The 17,944-nt window shown below is 35.4% G+C and overlaps 2 protein-coding genes across 3 annotated transcripts in view; one reads left to right on the top strand and one right to left on the bottom strand.

The window, feature by feature from the left end:
• LOC136412300 (turripeptide Lol9.1-like) overlaps window positions 1-17,944 on the top strand; it is a 35,787-nt gene that overhangs the window by 11,544 nt on the left and 6,299 nt on the right. The gene's annotated exons all lie outside the window — the stretch shown is intronic.
• drpr (draper) overlaps window positions 1,563-17,944 on the bottom strand; it is a 29,725-nt gene continuing 13,343 nt past the window's right edge. The window contains exons 4-18 of one of the 2 annotated variants that reach the window (XM_066395294.1): window positions 16,370-16,665; window positions 14,393-14,636; window positions 13,904-14,162; window positions 13,523-13,734; window positions 13,232-13,473; window positions 13,017-13,178; window positions 12,684-12,848; window positions 10,438-10,644; window positions 10,224-10,379; window positions 9,997-10,173; window positions 9,551-9,874; window positions 8,512-8,691; window positions 8,320-8,460; window positions 8,213-8,244; window positions 7,252-7,380 (exon numbers count right to left, since the gene is read on the bottom strand). In XM_066395294.1, coding sequence (XP_066251391.1) covers window positions 8,225-8,244; window positions 8,320-8,460; window positions 8,512-8,691; window positions 9,551-9,874; window positions 9,997-10,173; window positions 10,224-10,379; window positions 10,438-10,644; window positions 12,684-12,848; window positions 13,017-13,178; window positions 13,232-13,473; window positions 13,523-13,734; window positions 13,904-14,162; window positions 14,393-14,636; window positions 16,370-16,665 — 2,785 coding nt within the window. In that variant the 3' untranslated portion in view covers window positions 7,252-7,380; window positions 8,213-8,224. Of the gene's footprint in view, window positions 7,381-8,212; window positions 8,245-8,319; window positions 8,461-8,511; window positions 8,692-9,550; window positions 9,875-9,996; window positions 10,174-10,223; window positions 10,380-10,437; window positions 10,645-12,683; window positions 12,849-13,016; window positions 13,179-13,231; window positions 13,474-13,522; window positions 13,735-13,903; window positions 14,163-14,392; window positions 14,637-16,369; window positions 16,666-17,944 lie in introns of both variants that reach the window. The other variant, XM_066395284.1, reaches the window with a different exon arrangement.

A 17,944-nucleotide genomic window follows, 5' to 3' on the forward strand; every position in this document is an offset into this window, starting at 1 on the left:
CGGACACTTCTTTATGGTTCCATAGGTGTCCGCCCGAGAGAGGTTTCACTCTATTATGAAACACCCTGTATAATAAAAAATATAATAAAACGACTAATATTATAGTGTAAATAGTAACAAATATGCTCATGATGATCGTAATCACAGGAGTATTTGAGGTTAAAGAATACGCATGCATATTATCAATATTCTCTAGAACCCCAGTTATTTTTGCCAGTTTCAAAGTGTGGTACTATACAACATACGCTTAATGAATTCATTGAAACAGTTAGAAAAAAGCATAATTTTAATAATCTCTAATGTGATATACGGAGTGTTTCCGTCATTGGCTATCTCACAAAAGATTAATTTCATTCTAGGCCTGTCAAATTGCTGAAATTTTCAGCTGAGTAAATATTCGGCTCATGTTACACCTCAAGTGGTCAATGAAACACCCGGTACAAATCAAAGTCTCACTACTTCGTCGATGAGAACCCATAATCATCATCAAAAGCAAGTGCAGCCTTGACAAACCAAATTTTTTCATTTGACAAAATTAAGGCGTATTTGAACTTCGCCTCGTTCTAGCTCTGCGTTTAATTAACACGAGCACTTCATAGACCGGTTTCCGGCATATTAGGTCTGGTCAGTTCTGTTTTTATAGCTTGAAGGACTGAAATTTACCATGGGATACATCATGGTAATCAGAAAAAAGACGAATTTAAAAATGTGAAAATTCAAGGTGACACATAAGAAAAATTGAAGTTGATGATGATTGCCGAAGATCTAAACATCGAATTTGACCAAAAACGATGAAGTGTAAATCATTCTTGAATTTGAAACGTCTTGGCAAATAAATTGGGGGAAATTTCAAGTTTGAAATAAATTCAGTTTTTTTTTAATATCACCGAAAATGATCAAAATTCTTTAAATTTTGAAGCAGCATAATCTTGAACTTTAAATTGTGAAACTTTGCCCCAATTTCTCCAAAATCTCTATAGCTCTCTATAGTTCCAGAAACAGGTATCGTGGAAAACAACTAATTCAGCAATTATCAGTTTGTTACTAAAGGGAAAAACGTTTTAATTTTTTCGTCAGGTTATTTGGTGAAGTAATTAACAATGATTGATCCTTTATCACTGCAATTTTTCCCTTCCCACAACATGGCGATGTCATATTTGAAATCCGATGTTTCAATTTTCCACAACCATCATCAACAACCGTTTATTTTTGTGGGCTCCATTTTGAATTCTCACATTTTTGAATTCAGAGTTTTCTCTGATTTCGATGATGTATCACATGTTAAAGGCGAACCTTGCAGTTTGTCCTCATAATAGACTGAATTTTAGTAAAATCAACGTTACTGTTGTTACTGTGCGTCGTTTCTTTAGGCTTGTAGATCTTGATGTTTGATAAGAAAGTTTTTGTAACTTGTATGTAATGTCTCAAAATACAGAGTCACAGCAGCTTGGCTATCAGTAATCCAGTTCTGGGCTGATTTCAAAATAAAGAAATATTTTGTATTCATTTTTGTATGGGGTACAATTTTGTGTGGAAAAAAAAACAAAGTAAATATAGCACTTTTTTAGATTTATTATCACCATTCACAGTACAAGAAATAGATAATATAGTAAAACTCATCACAGCAATATACACACACAATACCTACCGATAGAAGTAAAAAGACAATTATGGGAAATTACCCATGTTCTGTAAAGTTTGTTCTAACGTATAATAATATAGATATGTTAAGAGACCTTATTGCTCTGTAATACACACTATACAAGGTGTCCAAGATAAGGAAGGCCATTAAGGGAATCTTCGAAACGGTAAGAGATACAGATTTGGTTAAATGAGAGAAAAGTTGCGTAATCAAGGGCCTAAAAAAATTGGGTTCAGAAATCGCCAAAATATTTTTTGGTTTTTGAGATATTTGGGAAAAATTGGATTTTCCGATTTTACATATTATGTTTTTCCGACGGTCATATTAAACCTAGACCAAAACTGAGGGCACTTCTCTACAACAACTTTTAATGCGCTTTAACGTGGCATTGTCAGTTTTTTAATCCGACGTTTCGTCATTGCGGAACCATCATCAACTTCATTTTTTTAAGTGCGATCCGAATGTTCTGATATCAGATTCTGAAAGCCCTTTTTATTCGTAATTCAATGATGTATGACACTTTGCAGTTTAATTGCGTTTTAGTCTTTTTTTTGGCCCTAAACAAAAAAAAAATATTGCGCACCTGTACATAATTCTTTAATTTTTAACAATAAAAAATTAGCTTTTTAACTATTTATTGAAAATAGTTAACTCATTTAACAGTTAATTAACAGTAATAGAACTGTTAATCGATATAGCTTTTTCATTTTTAAAAATAAATAATTAGCCTTTTAATTATTTATTAAAAATAAATAGTTAACTAATTTAACAGTTAATTAACAGTAATGTAAATGTTAATTTATACAGGGTGGTCACTTTTACGACGCATTCTATGGGGATTTTCGAAACGGTTAAAGATACAAGGTTGGTTAAATGGAGAAAAAGTTTCGTATTTTTATGCTCTGCAAAAAGGTGAAAGCAAAATTGAAATATCTTATGTAATTACTAAGATATCAAAGAAATACCAAAAAAGTCGATTTTCTTTTTTTGTCTATAACTTATTTATTTTTCATACAATCATTTTGAAACTTGGGTGTTCTATATTTTCCGTCAGTGTCTTCAATATGGAAAGGTCAAAAATATCCTAGGCCTACTAGTTTACGTGAAAATAATACTAACTTTCGATTTTCTTATGGACGCCATATTGGATTTTCGCATTTTTGAAAAACACGAAAGATTTCCGTTTCGGCGAGGTGCAACACAAGGGTCTTCTGAACTATTTTACAATAAAAATTAAAATATTTAAATATTTAATGAAAAATTCAAGTAGCACTGAATTTGTCAAGGTCATAATTGGTTACCAAGTTACTGACTGTCTTTGACACATAAGTCAAGTAGTCAATAATACAACTTTTAAATAAGTAATAAAAAAAATTATCAAATTTATTTTCGAAAATCAATAACACAAACTTTAACATTAACTAACATTAATTAACAAAGAAATTAATACGAGGAGAGAAAATTATATAAAATGTTCAAAATGACCGCCACTATGAGTAATACATAATGCCGTTCGCTCATACTACATATTTGAAGTAGCTCTTCTGATAACAACTGGGTCAATGGTCCGAAAGAAATTTGTAATTGGGTTTCTAAGATAAGATAAGCGTTTTTTGAATGTCTTATGTACACATTATACATGTCTATTTTCTCATCTTTGGAGAAATATCATCCCATTTTGATAAAAATTAAAATTTACTTAATTTACAGAAGAACAAAACTCACTTTTTTACTAAATTTCTTTTTAAATAAAATTATGTTGACATAACAACCAATAATATTGGCTACTTGACTTATGTGTCAAAGACAGTCAGTAACTTGGTAACCAATTATGACCTTGACAAATTCAGTGCTACTTGAATTTTTCATTAAATATTTAAATATTTTAATTTTTATTGTAAAATAGTTCAGAAGACCCTTGTGTTGCACCTCGCCGAAACGGAAATCTTTCGTGTTTTTCAAAAATGCGAAAATTCAATATGGCGTCCATAAGAAAATCGAAAGTTAGTATTATTTTCACGTAAACTAGTAGGCCTAGGATATTTTTGACCTTTCCATATTGAAGACACTGACGGAAAATATAGAACACCCAAGTTTCAAAATGATTGTATGAAAAATAAATAAGTTATAGACAAAAAAAGAAAATCGACTTTTTTGGTATTTCTTTAATATCTTAGTAATTACATAAGATATTTCAATTTTGCTTTCAGCTTTTTGCAGAGCATAAAAATACGAAACTTTTTCTCCATTTAACCAACCTTGTATCTTTAACCGTTTCGAAAATCCCCATAGAATGCGTCGTAAAAGTGACCACCCTGTATAGCTTTTTCATTTTTGAAAATAATTAATTAGCTTTTTAACTATTTATTAAAAATAAATAGTTAACTAATTTAACAGGTAATTAACAGTAATATAACTGTTAATCGATATAGCTGATTATTTATTTTAAAAAATTAAAAAACTATGTATAGGTGCGCAATAATTTTTTTTTGTTTAGGGCCAAAACAAAGACTAAAATGCAATTAAACTGCAAAGTGTCATACATCGTTGAATTCCGAATAAAAAGGGCTTTTAGAATCTGATATCAGAACATTCGGATCGCACTTAAAAAAATAAAGTTGATGATGGTTCCGCAATGACGAAACGTCGGATTAAAAAACTGACAATGCCAAGTTAAAGCGCATTAAAAGTTGTTGTACAGAAGTGCCATCAGTTTTGGTCTAGGTTTAATATTACCACCGGAAAAAAATATGTAAAATCGGAAAATCCAATTTTTCCCAAATATCTCAAAAAGCAAAAAATATTTTGGCGATTTCTAAACGCAATTTTTTTAGGTCCTTGATTACGCAACTTTTCTCCCATTTAACCAAATCTGTATCTCTTATCGTTTTGAAGATCTCCATACTGGCCCCCCTTATCTTGGACACCCTGTAGACAAAATAGTATAGAATAAATTTTTAAAAATATAGGTAAAAAATCATAATTAGTGAGTATGTAAAACTATGACAATCGGTACTACACATTTACAATATATCGAGTTTACCGCTGTTTAAGTTGCACACTCCATACAGAAATATAAATAGATAATTTCATTACCTAATGGAAACTATATAATTGTTTTGAACAGATGCCGACATTATATACGATATCAATTCATTATTGAATATCTCTCACAACAAACAAAAATATAATAAACAATTATCTCTATGTCGATTAACGATTTCTACAGGACCATTATTAAAATAAAACGGGTGTTGAAATATCAAAAGGGCACATTTGGGATCAACTTATCTGTTACTCAGACGTTTGATGGTAAATAATAAAATTCTTAATCAACGACATTTTTGAGGCTGTTTTTTATGACCATCCGTTACAATGTCTATTCAATTTTGGAAGGAGAAAATTACCTTAAATGCTACCCGTTACTTCTAGTTACTTTAAAGCTACATTTCAATTGCCTTCTTGGAAAAAAATCTGACTTTAATATCAAAAACACCATATACTTGGCAATAAATTTTATTTTAAATAAATTGCTTTAATTTTTTCTATTTTTTTATTTAAATAAATTTTTATTAAAAGGAATGTATAAATGGAAAATCTCAAATAACTTTAATAACACGTCACACTTATAATAAAGATATATACAGACAATATAGAATTCATGGTCTCAAAATTGGCACGATATGATTTTCAGCAACACATGTCAACAAATGTAAAATCACAAACACGTATGAGCATGCTTAGAAAAATAGTATGGATTGTCAAAATCTTGTATATTTTGGCACCAAGAACGGAGCTTATTTACACCACTTTTTGTACTTAGGTATACGGAGTGTCTCAAATTCAACGGTTTTATGTATGACGTCTGAAATACAACCGACTGGGAAATCGAAATTTGCTGATCCCCTTACGGAATGAATGTGAAAAATTGAAATATTCAGTTGCTGTGAAAGCCTTCGAATTTGGGACAAACTGTAAGATCTAATTCTTAGGACGAATATGTAAATGTTCCCATAATTTTATCAAGAAGATAATTTCCGTCGAAATAAATAACTCTGATATTGGTATCATCGTTTCCATGGAAATTCTCTTGTGGATAAACTTATTAGGAATTAGATATGTTAACCTTAGGGTGCAACTATTATCATGCTGTTAACTTTACACTAGTTTCCATAGAAAACAATAGCCAACAATTAAAGTTGGTAACACATCAACAGTTTGGGCCTAAGAAACTTAAATTTCTTTTTCAATTAAAATATTTTTTATAGAAAAGTTTCACTTGTGGTAAAATACATTCGTAATGTACGTAAAGTACGTAAAATAAATCTTTCGAACTTAATTCAAATGTGTTCTGGGCTTCCAGCTAGCTATAGCCAAAAGCTAGAGGATGTGGACAGTGTTGTATTTCTTCCTGAATTTTTAATATAAAATTGCGTACATTGATTTTCGATTCTAAAATGCAGACGTAAGAAGCTCGCTATTAAAAAAAAACCTGATCATGTCAGACACCAGTGTCTGTTCCAGGCTGGCTTCGTAAGGCCACGTAGATAGTGTTATATTACATACCCCAATGTCTATTAATAGACTTGTTCTAACCCACAAGGAAACTGTTTGGGAATAGTTTAAGCCCCCTTCAGGGGAGGTGCATTGTTCATTTCAAGTATAAGTCTCCAATATGAGTTGCCCAGATGAATTCCTGCACTATTCTGGGGTGGTTTTCTGACCAGTTAAAACAAACCTAATATTTTGTCGTGCAACGAACTCAAATTATAGATGTAACATTCGTTGGGGTGTTTGTTGTGGCCTACACCTGGCTTGGGCAGAAAAACTATCGTAGAGCTTTATTCTTCTGGTGATTGTTTTTGTAACTGCTATATGATATATGGAAATTCGCTACCCTTATTTTACATTGATCGATTGGGACTTTATTTCTCTTATTCACACCACAAAGCCATAGCAAACAAAAGTGATTAAATTTGTAGAAGCTCAAACCCATCGTCTGCTGGACTGAGATTATCTGCTATGACTTCTTCGGTCCGCCATTTGTATCTGTAAAATGTATTTGATCTGGTCCTTTAATTAAAAGTAATTCTTTCATAGGACCACGGCAGACGCTGATGCGTGTAAGGTGTATTGTTAGGCGATTCTGTGAGAGAACTCTCGATATTGGGCCTGGCGCTGAATGTGTTAAGAGAAATTTAATCTTTTTTTATTTGTACTCTTGAAAGCTTACGATTTCCAGTGAAAATGTTCTATTAATATCTTTATACTGACTGACCGAATGATTAATAGAATTTCTGCATTCATGTTCGATGATGTATAAACTACAATATCACTTTCTTAAAATTTCATCACTGTTATTCGACTATAATTGTCGATGATATGATTTGTTACATGATCAAATGATAAACTTAAAATTCTATTGTAAAATATATAAGTGTCCCCTCATAATTTAATTAAGCATAAAGAGTTAGTTTTAATACTCATACTTTCTTACCTAAAAGTGTTCTAATTGATCAATTTCAAAAGTAACTTAAGCTTTCAATTCTAATTTTTCCTTTGCAAAATGACATCAGAAAACAGTTCTATGCTAATTAAAAATATGTTTTAAAGTTACTCTGTATCCGATTTATCTCCTTTTATTAAATCTCTTGAGCCGAAGGGCGAGGGCATTCGCTGATAATGAGGTTTTAACGTACTTACCGGCCTCGTGTAGTCTAAATGGTCATATTCCGTTTCTGCAAAAAAAAATATTGTCATCAGTTATACTTAATACACACGGGTACTAATGGTACCCAACTTAGGCGCGTGCACCACGTGTGTTATTTAATCCAATATGAGTTCAGCACAGAACAATCAAACTATGGAGGATGGCTGAGTTCTCAAAAAAAAACCTGTATAAATAGCAACGACAAATCTCGTGAAACATAGAACTGAAGTCGGGGATACCATTTAGGTAAAATATACATCTTTCAAGAAAGAAAAGAGACAAGGAAATTAATGATTCACAGATCCAGGAAATGCTAAAACGCGACATCCTAAGCCCATGTCTTCAAATTGGAAAATTTCAATCAAACTTGTTCTTTTTGTAATGGGCGAGTATGCAAATGTTTTAGAGATGACTCCTCAAAAAAATGTATACCGAATATCCAACCTTGCTACCCATTAACCCATAACTACAGACGCGGGATGATTTTAACCTATGCGTTTCTGTAATTAGCTATTTTAACCGTGCGCACTATTTACACAGCTCTACGTCTTAGTATTTTTTCAACTTTAATATTAAAATATTTAAGAATATTATTTTAGAAAGCTGGTATAAATATTATAATAAAGTAATATCTATTAAAATATGTTTTTTTTGTTATTTCATTTAAAGGTATGACCATGTCTGTTGTTATATTACATATACGAGACGTCTGTAGTTAAGGATTAAACCACTTTCAAGCGAGAATGAAAATATAACAAAAAAAAACCATGCAAATTGTTAATATAAAGAAAACGGTGCCAAAAAGACAAAACAAATAAGTGTGGCATTTTAAATTAAAAAGTTCGCTACAGCCAACTTACATGACGACTGTATTATTTCCATTTGACGAGGCCTAATCAAAAAGAAAATTCTAAATAATTTGTTATCACCATTACATATACCTCCTTTACGGTTGGGAACTACTTACCGATGTCTTTAACATCCTTTTGCTTGATTTCATCATAGACGTGATCCAGTTTATCGATACTATGGTAAATGTTTGGATTTGTGGCGTCTGCTTCTTTGTTTTTCAGCCTCCTCAGTTCGTCAATGTTAGTACCATAAGCTCCTGAAAGTATAAGAATTAAAGTAAAGCCTAGAATAGCGCAGCTTTAAGCACCTTTAGGACCAAATTCTTCATCGTCAGTGGAGCAACATGCCATTCCCAATCTAGCACGTTCCATGTTTGAGGGCTTTTCCAGATTGTTAACTATGCGCTTTGCGTTATTGAGCAATGTTTCGTTGTCACGTTTTATGACTCCTTGATACGTGTATACCGGGTTGTCAAAGTGGTTTTGGTCTAAAAATAAGAGCAAGCAATCAATGTAAGAGCAAGACGAAATTTGGGTAATGTTAAAATAAACCATTATTAACTGAAATTTGTGCAGATGCCTCCAACTACATTTTCATCATAATCCCCAAATTGTTACGAAATTAAGTGATTATAGGGCAACATAACTTTTGACATAAAAAAAGATTATTATTTTTGATATTTTTCGACTAGATGCTCTTTGACCTCGAAAAACGTGATTTAACTGCAGTTATATCGCACATTTAATCGTTTTTGCAGCTTGAAATACTTTTCTCTATTGAGTGAAAATACAATATTTTACAGACAAATTACAGTAACTTTTTATGAATTTTTTCTCCAAAACTTTATTGTTTTATTGATTTAAATAGGAGCTTTCTATTGAATAAACGATGAGCTTTTTGACAGCTAAGAATAAGTTTTTAGTGCGTTTACATCTTGTATTATGTTAACCCTAGAAGATTGTGGTTTTTTTCTCTGCATAAGAACATCCCATATTACTACCAAACTTTTTAACTATGTTTACAGCGTTCATTTTTGTGCAGTATTAAAATTAATGGTCTTGTTGTGCTCTAGAAGATGAGTTTTCCCATGCGGGATTGTCAAATCTTTTTTAGTTCCCTTTATAAAAGGCTAAAAAAGTACTAAAAAATAAATATTCCTCAAATTGCATGAACCTTAGCGCTCAAATGAGATACTCAGAATGTAAATGAGAGGAAACTCCTGGATTTTTATATTTACTCAACGAAATTTTAAGATATTGCGTGTCGAATTATCCTCGAAAAATACCTATAGCTGAATAAGCTAAAGTCTCGTTCGTCACGACATTTTTGACATTTCATCCACTCACCGGGAGCAAATCCAGACGGATTCGTTATGTACTGCACATGGGCAATTTCAGTCTTTAAATTGGATACCCTACGTTTGTAATAGAAGATCACCAGGAAGACGATAGTGGCGAAAATTGCAAACACCATAATAACGGCCACCACAATTCCGGCATTGCTGCCTTCAGATTCTTTGTTCAGCAAACGCAACAGATTTGATTCATCACATTTCGCTCCGGTAAAACCGTGCCGACATATGCAGCCCTCAGATGGATGACAGATGAAGTTGTCGTTTTGGCACTCGCAAGGCTGCATGCAGTGGTCACCATAATAGCCCTCAGGACAAACTATGAAAGAAGAGAAGTCACTACATTAATGTATTGCTAACTTTACCGGGAAAATAGTTTCCATAGGAACCATGAAAGTCACTAATATTTGATTTCAATGTTTTTCGAAAAAAGAAACTTACTTTCTGTGCATTGGGTTCCGGTCCATCCTGGTTTGCACCTACAAACACCATCGTTCCTCCTACATTCTCCCCCGTTTTGACACTTGCAGTATTGACTGCAGTTCATCCCGAAGCTGCCAGGTTTGCAGGGGGAGGTACAGTGGGGACCCATCCATCCGGGAAGACACTGGCATTCACCTAGTGTAAAAAATTGGACATAATTATATTCCATAAGAAACTCAACTTACCAGTAACATGATGACAATCGCCGCCATTCTTGCAAGAACAATTTTGATTACAGTTCTTCCCAAAAGTGTGAATCGGACAGGGATGATCGCATGTCAAACCCAAATAACCTGGTGGGCAAATGTATTCCCCGGTAACGTGATCGCATGTCCGATTCCCTGGAAAAATTAATTAAGACGAAAATGTATTTAAACTTGAATGTTAGAATTAAGGTACCTATGGACACCTCAGGACACTTTTGTTTGCATCCGATGCCGTACCAGCCGATGTCGCAGGCCTGCGTACAATCCTCACCCTGCCACCCCCGGGAACAGTAACATTTGCCACTCTCAGGGTCGCAGGAGCTGTTGTTTTTGCAGTTGCAATCTTGGTCGCAATTGGGGCCGAATTTACCCTCCGGACATTGGGTTTCACATTTCACACCTAGGGAGATTTTACCAATGAATTTTCTATTATACAGCTATATTCAACCGTATTAGGCACCTTTAAGAAATTTCCTTTTTTTTTAATTCCTTACTATTGAATGAATTACTGATAAGCAATACTCTCAAATCATTAAAAATGGTAGAAATGAACCGGTTTGAACATTTTGATGGAAATTTTGTAAATTCCTTTAGTTTTTTTACACAATTGTCGATTTTAGTGGCTGAATCTAAGCGAAAATCTGAGCAAATTAAGTGTGATATCTTAAAGTGCGGTGGTTGTAGACGTTTTCTTCTAGTTGTGTTAGTAAATTGTGATGAAAAATGCCTAAAATATGAGAATTGTCTGTTGCAGAACGAGGTCAAATTGTTCTTTTAAATTCTCAAGGGTTTTCACAGACGGCAATAGCAAAAAAAGTGTTCCCGATGTGTTGTACAAACTACGCTAAAACGTTTCCAGGACACCGAAAGTTAGGAAAATAAGCCGAAGACGGGGCGCAAACGGAAAACAAATGTCCGAATAGATCGTTGTTTAGAAAGAATGGCACTTCGAGATCGAAGAGCATCTTCTATAACGCTAAGCAGTAATTTATAGCTTCACTTCGGGGTCGCAGTGTCTGCAAGTACTGCGAGAAGATGCCTTATTAAATGTAATTTGCATGGTCGCGCGGAAGAAGCCTTATTTAAACAAGACACATAAACAAAAACGTCTGGAATGGGCCAAAAAATACAAATGTTAGACGATGCATGACTGGTCCAAAGTCATTTTTTCCGATGAACGTAATGTAGAGATATGTTTGTTCATCGTTGTCTTGATAATAATAGGACATACATGGCCACAATTTTGTATAATCCTAGTTTTTGGAGTAGGGCAAACCTAAATATAATTTTTACTATTTTTGTACAGTTTTTTGGACAACCTGGAGCACAATTTGAGAGGCATAGACCTAGAGAAGCATATCATCCAGCTTGTGTAGTGCCAACTGTAAAATTTGTTGGTGGAAGTATCATGGTGTGGGGTTGCATGTCGGCCCTGGACACAGGAGAGATCTTTTTCTGCGAAGGGCGCCTGAATAGTAATTGCTATATTTGAATGCTGAATAGTAATTGCTGATTGAAATGCTGCAGGAAACACTGAAACCATCTGTATTAAAAATGTTTGAAGATTATCCTGCTGAGTATATTTTTCAACAAGACAATGTACCTTGTCACCGTGTACAAGCGTCATCTCGTCGGTCTCGTGAAAACAAGGTGCATGTGTTAGACTGGCCGGCATAGTCACCCGACTTATCGCCAATCGAATATACATGGTCTATTTTAAAGAAAAATGTTACCAGTTATCACTGTGAATCGAAAGAACGACTGCAAGAAAAAATTGCTGAAGAATGAGACAAACTTTCGAAAAACCTATTTAGTGGCTACAATGCCAAAACGTATCAATGCGGCAATTAAAGCAAAAGGTGATGCCATCCGATATTAGAACCTTTAATAAAATATTGTTTAAATTGCTCCTGCGTTACTTGTTTTATGTTAATTCCGATTCTTGATTTTTAAAAGAGCGAACTGAGGGATGCCTAATACTTCTGCACATGGCTGTATATTTATCAGAAATATTTTTTTTTTGTGAAAACAGTTTAAATATGTTCACTTTGCATGCCCAACTAAAAAAATTGTTAACCCTCAGGGCAGGACGCCCAGATTTAGTACATAAATCGGGGCGCCGGGTCTCACAAACTTTAATCAAAATATATATATTAAAAATGCAGGCAAATCCAACTTTAAAATTTGTTGAGCATGCACTAAGACGCAAGATAAACAGCTATTCAAATCGTCTGATGGCTACTGCCTTTGACAAAAATTTGCCGAACGATAATTGGAGCGTCGGGTCTAATAGGCCCGGCGCCCTGCCCGTAGGGTTAAATGGGTATTGTAACCGAATTTTATACAACAAACAACTAAACATAGTTAGAACATTTATGTTATTTTTGCGTTAAGCATTACGAAATCTCGCAAACGTGACTAGAAACAAGCACTAATTACCTTTCCATTCGGGCTTACAGATGCATTTGCCAGTGACTGCGTCGCAGCCCAGATTGTTATCGTCTTGACACTGACAAACCTGCTCGCAATTGACACCAAAATACCCGGTTTGACATTTGCTTTCACATAACGGTCCTGTGAAACCGGCTGCGCAAGTACAGGTTCCTACGCAAGAACACAAAAAAACAAAGATGATTGCATGCAAAAAAAACTCGTGCAAGAGCAAAAAATATACAGCCTTCAAAAACATTAAAGAAAACTTAAGTAAAACGTCATATTCAGCTTTCACATCTTTCTACATAAATCAAAATAATAATTATTAATATAGCTAACCATTGACGGGGTTACAAGAAGCTCCATTCCTGCAATCGCATTTGTTTTTGCATTGCATACCGTATTGGTTAGTACTGCAGGGCCGGTCGCATTGTTGACCCTCCCAACCAGGTGGACACTGGCACTGGCCTGTTTCCGTAGAACAGGACGCCCCATTTTTGCCTTCAAGACATATTTGTGATTACTTAGTATTGAATCAGAAAAAACAGACATACAATCACAGGGATGAGCACAATCCATCCCGTAAGTGCCACTAGGGCAAGGTTGTTCGCATTGTTTCCCTGTAAAACCGGGTCCACACAGACATGTCCCGTTGACTGGGGAGCACTGAGCGTTGTTTTCGCATTTGCAAGTTCCAGAGCAGCCATTTCCGTAAGTTAAAATAGGGCAAGGTCTCGAGCAGTCTTTGCTATTCCAGCCAGGTTTGCAGTCGCAATCGCCCGTCCAAGCGTGGCACCTGAAAAGCGAGATTAACCTCCAACTGATTGGTCTAATCTAGATCATACAATTGAGTATTTTCCGAATTGCACTCGCAAGACTTCTGGCATTTGGGACCCCACAAGCCGTCAGGGCAGGAACGTTGATCACAAAGGTTTCCGGTCCATCCTTGGGAGCACACGCAAGAGCCATCTTTATTGGAACATTTCGCCCCATTTTGGCAGGTGCAGTTGTTCTTGCAGTCTTTGCCCCATTTACCTTCAGGGCACACGTCCAAGCACTACAAATTGCCCAGTAAGTAATAGAAAAAATATGAGTCATATGAGTCAAGTTTAAACTAAAGTTTGGTTTTTGATAAGGAGGTTTTCTAGCCAATGCCAGAGTCTCGTTAGAATAGACTTTAGTTTAATCCTATGCATTTAAAATTGGTCATAAATGATTAGATTTACCCGATCTCCAGTAAATCCTGGCAAACACTCGCAGGTACCGTTGATATGATGACACGAAGCCCCGTTGAAACAGTCGCATTTCTGCGAGCAATTATCGCCCCAAAAGCCGAAAGGACAGCGATTGGCGCATACTTGTCCAGTCCACCCTGCCTTGCAGAAACAGCTGCCAGTCACTGAATCACAAGTGCCGCCATTTTGGCAAGGACACTTCGATTTGCAATAGTCCCCGTGGGTTCCGATTGGACAGAGATCGTCACAACTAGCAAAATATTCAGAAAACTTAAATAAAAATGAATATTTCCTTCATGTATTTTATTTGACAGAAAGGTTATTATGACATCACAATCTAACACCTTTTCGGAAACGATGAGCTAAGTCAGATCGCTCCCTGTCAGATAATTTTCAGCCAATACGAATCTTTGAAAATCAACTGACAGAGACCAATCCGATCGAGATTTTGGTTTTTCGAAAACCTAGAGTCAAACTTACAGTGGCCCAGTGTAGCCGGGGTGACATTTACACTTTCCAGACACGTGATCGCAATCGCCGTTCTCGCAACGACATTCTTCCAAACAGTCCTGTCCGTAGCTACCTTGGGGACACCTTTTCTGACAAAATTGTCCTATCCAACCTCTGGAGCAACTGCAGTGTCCATCGAACGGATCACAAGTTGAGTTGTTTTCGCATTTGCACTTGTTTTGACACTCACGGCCCCATTGTCCCCTTGGACAACCTACGGAAAGCGTAATGGTGAAGATTATGTTTAGAATTTTAGCCACAGAAGTAAGAACCGTGATTTGCAAGCAAACTTGGTTTGGGGTCTTTCTGCTGTTTACAATTGATTATTACAAAGGCAGAGAATGAGATTGGACATAAATAGCTACAAAATACAGCAGATAATAGAAGAAATAACGTAAAAAATTGTATTTTTTATGCAGAGTAGAAACAGGCTCTATCACTAATTGTTCAAGCTGTTAGAGTCTGCTTTGTCTCTATATTTGTATATCGCTTTATGATTTGCTTTTAGCATTAAACAAGGAAATACAAAGAGTAAGCTATGAGATTATTAAATATGTAAATAATGCGATTGTACACAATATTTACAAGTGACTGAAATAAATATTTCCTAGAAATGTTTTAAAATTTCGATAAATGGGGACATATCAATAATATATGATTAAAGGGTATTTCTCAATAGTAAATACATACATTCAATTGTATTATTAATCACATTTCTCCGATCACCCTTTGTTTAGCTGAACATTTCTGCAGTATCCAACAATTGATGTATAGGGCAACAGCCCTTATAACTTCCTTTCAAGAAGACGCTTTCAACAGACCCTTGGCGAGAAAAAACAGGTATTTCGAAGACCCATAGCGTCAGTTGGAAATACAATTTGGTGATAAAAACAATGAGTAGGTTTTCTAAGTTCAACTAACCAGTAGAACTCCGAATTCCAATGAAATCTTATAGCAATTTGAAGCGGACAAAGCCTGTCTAATTGATCTCACTTACTCAAAGGAGCCAGCGGAGTTTAGGGAGAGACTATCCTTGCATCCGCCAGTGAGATAACAAACTACTCTTCCCGATTCCAATGGAAATCAAGACAACAAAATTATAACTGAAGGGAAGCAAGAGTTATTTTACGCGATTGCAGGAGGCATTTTGTAGCTCTAAAAAGAGAAACCCGAATGCTGAAGTAACAAAGAAACAACAGCGAAGAAAAAACAGATGTCAAGTGGTGGAGATGTGAAAAGAAAAATCACAAATAACCAAAATGCCTGCAATTGGCCAATGCTGCCCGCAGTTAAGCAATGCTAGCATACAACGTCGGGCAACCGAAGAATGCGGAAGACAAGAATAAGACCGTTACACTCGCCAAGACCTTGGAAAATCATCTTGGAGTAATGCATATCAACGTTAAATCCACTGACGTAACTGCATTCAATTATTCCCAAAGGCTTACCGAGTTGCAGTGCTGTGAAAGAACACCATCCAATATGGGTTGGACGAGAATTACGATTACCAATGAGCCTTCTGTTTGGCAATCCCTTAGAAAACTCGTTCACCGTTGGAGACTACATCTTTGGAGTACAAAGACATTTCCAAGATATTCATTATCGAGTACAGAGGAAATTTGAGGTTTGAGAGTGATTGAATAAGGACCTGCTACGACAGTACAGCTAATAACAGTGGCTTCCAGGAACGAGATCAAGAATGGGGGACGAAAGGGGGAGTCCCCCACGATGCAAAAGCCATCAAATGGACTCTAAAGACTATCGTGGAGAAACTGAAAGATTCAAGTAATCTTTTGACTTCAGAAAGGGCCTGGCAGTAAACTAAAAGGGGGGCATTTGCGTGGTGCGGTTCGCGAACATTCGCCGGCATTTTCAAATTTTCTTACATCATGGACGTAACTGGTTTTGAGTAAGGAAAATCTGATCCCTTGATACATAAATACTCACTGATATCACAATTAGGTCCTCCGTAACCGGTCTCGCACTGGCAGGTCTCAGGGGCGGTGCAGGACCCGTGCAAGCACTCAGTGGAACACACAGGAAGGCAACGGTTTTCAGCTGCATTTTTGGCGTATCCTTTGCAACATTCTTCCACCGGCCGCGTCTTCACCAATTGCTGGTCTTTGTAAACGGTCCTGAACTTGATTTTGTATTTGGAGCATCTTGGAGGAACGTTGAGGCACCACACGAACTCCCTAACTTGGTATGGTTGCTCTTCTGATACTCGTACACTAACAGTATAGCTAAAAATGATTTAAAATGTGTTTTTTTGGTGGTAAATGAAAACGATGTTGTTCTGAGAGAGTATAAGTAGCGTAAGCGGTTTTTGGAGGTTTAACAACTCTTGCTGATCAGGCTAAAATTCCCCGTTAGACTTGTGTGTCTGGCGGAGAATTTTAGATGTGAGAGAGCATTTCATTCAATTTCTGACAACTTTGCAAAAATAATTTTTATTACATTAAATTAAACTGGTTCACAGTTATACCTTATCTCCATATAAGCTTACGTGAAGCAACATTAACATGGTTTAACTGATAAAGCTGTGTTCTTTTCAAACGTTTTTAACAGCACATATACAAATGTTATACTTAAAGCTGAAGGCCTTGCATTCTGATTCATCCACTTCATAGATTGCTCATCACATCGACCGCAAACTTCAGGAAGTGTCTGATACTCTGCGTACCATTAACGCATAGTATAGCTAATAACATTTTTTGCTCTTACTTGATCGTATAATTACGTAAGTTTATTAGCCTAAGCAAATCGCCGTACTAAAATTACGTTCTAATTGCAATTATGTATGATATGTATACTCGCTGCTTTACTTTCAAGGAATAATGCTTATTGCTTATTCTCACTTGGTTGTTAGTAAGCCGAGTTCGGACTTAAATTAAAAGGAAATTGTCATTAAAAATCGCGACCTTGATCACCTGGTAGCCACAGTCTAAAAGGTCGAGAATATAATGGTGATAAACAATGAAGTGAAACAATAAGGCTTTTTCTGGTGACATGTAATTTGCAGTATGAAACAATGAGGCTATGAGTAGCAGATTAAGCAGAAAAATTACAAAAATGAAATGTATTTAGGAATTAATTACTATGGGTACACTAAACGTGGTATATGGGAGTACCAATGGAAGTATTCCAACGCGACGATAGTGAAGTGATAACATATTTATGTACAAAGTTATATTAACATTTGTTTTTCGTATATAATATAGCGCTTCGAGTGAGTGGGCTTGGTACCTATACTATTATCAGTGATAAAATTTTGGGGAAAAACTACTTCACATTAAACTTGTTTAATATTTATACATTGACGCACGCACCTATTACAATTGTATAGGATGTTCCTAAATATGAGGTACATACGAAAAAGGGCAATTTTTTTAGCTTATTTCATGATTAAAAGTTCTTATAAACATAGGTCCGCAAACGCTTCGTTACCGATCAACAGGATATTGAAATTTCAAAGTTTTTTTTTTTTTTTAATTTTATTTCCTGCAGTTTTTGAGATGTCTA

The sequence above is a fragment of the Euwallacea similis genome, chromosome 1 (assembly GCF_039881205.1).
Source record: "Euwallacea similis isolate ESF13 chromosome 1, ESF131.1, whole genome shotgun sequence".
Classification (NCBI taxonomy): Eukaryota; Metazoa; Arthropoda; class Insecta; order Coleoptera; family Curculionidae; genus Euwallacea; species Euwallacea similis.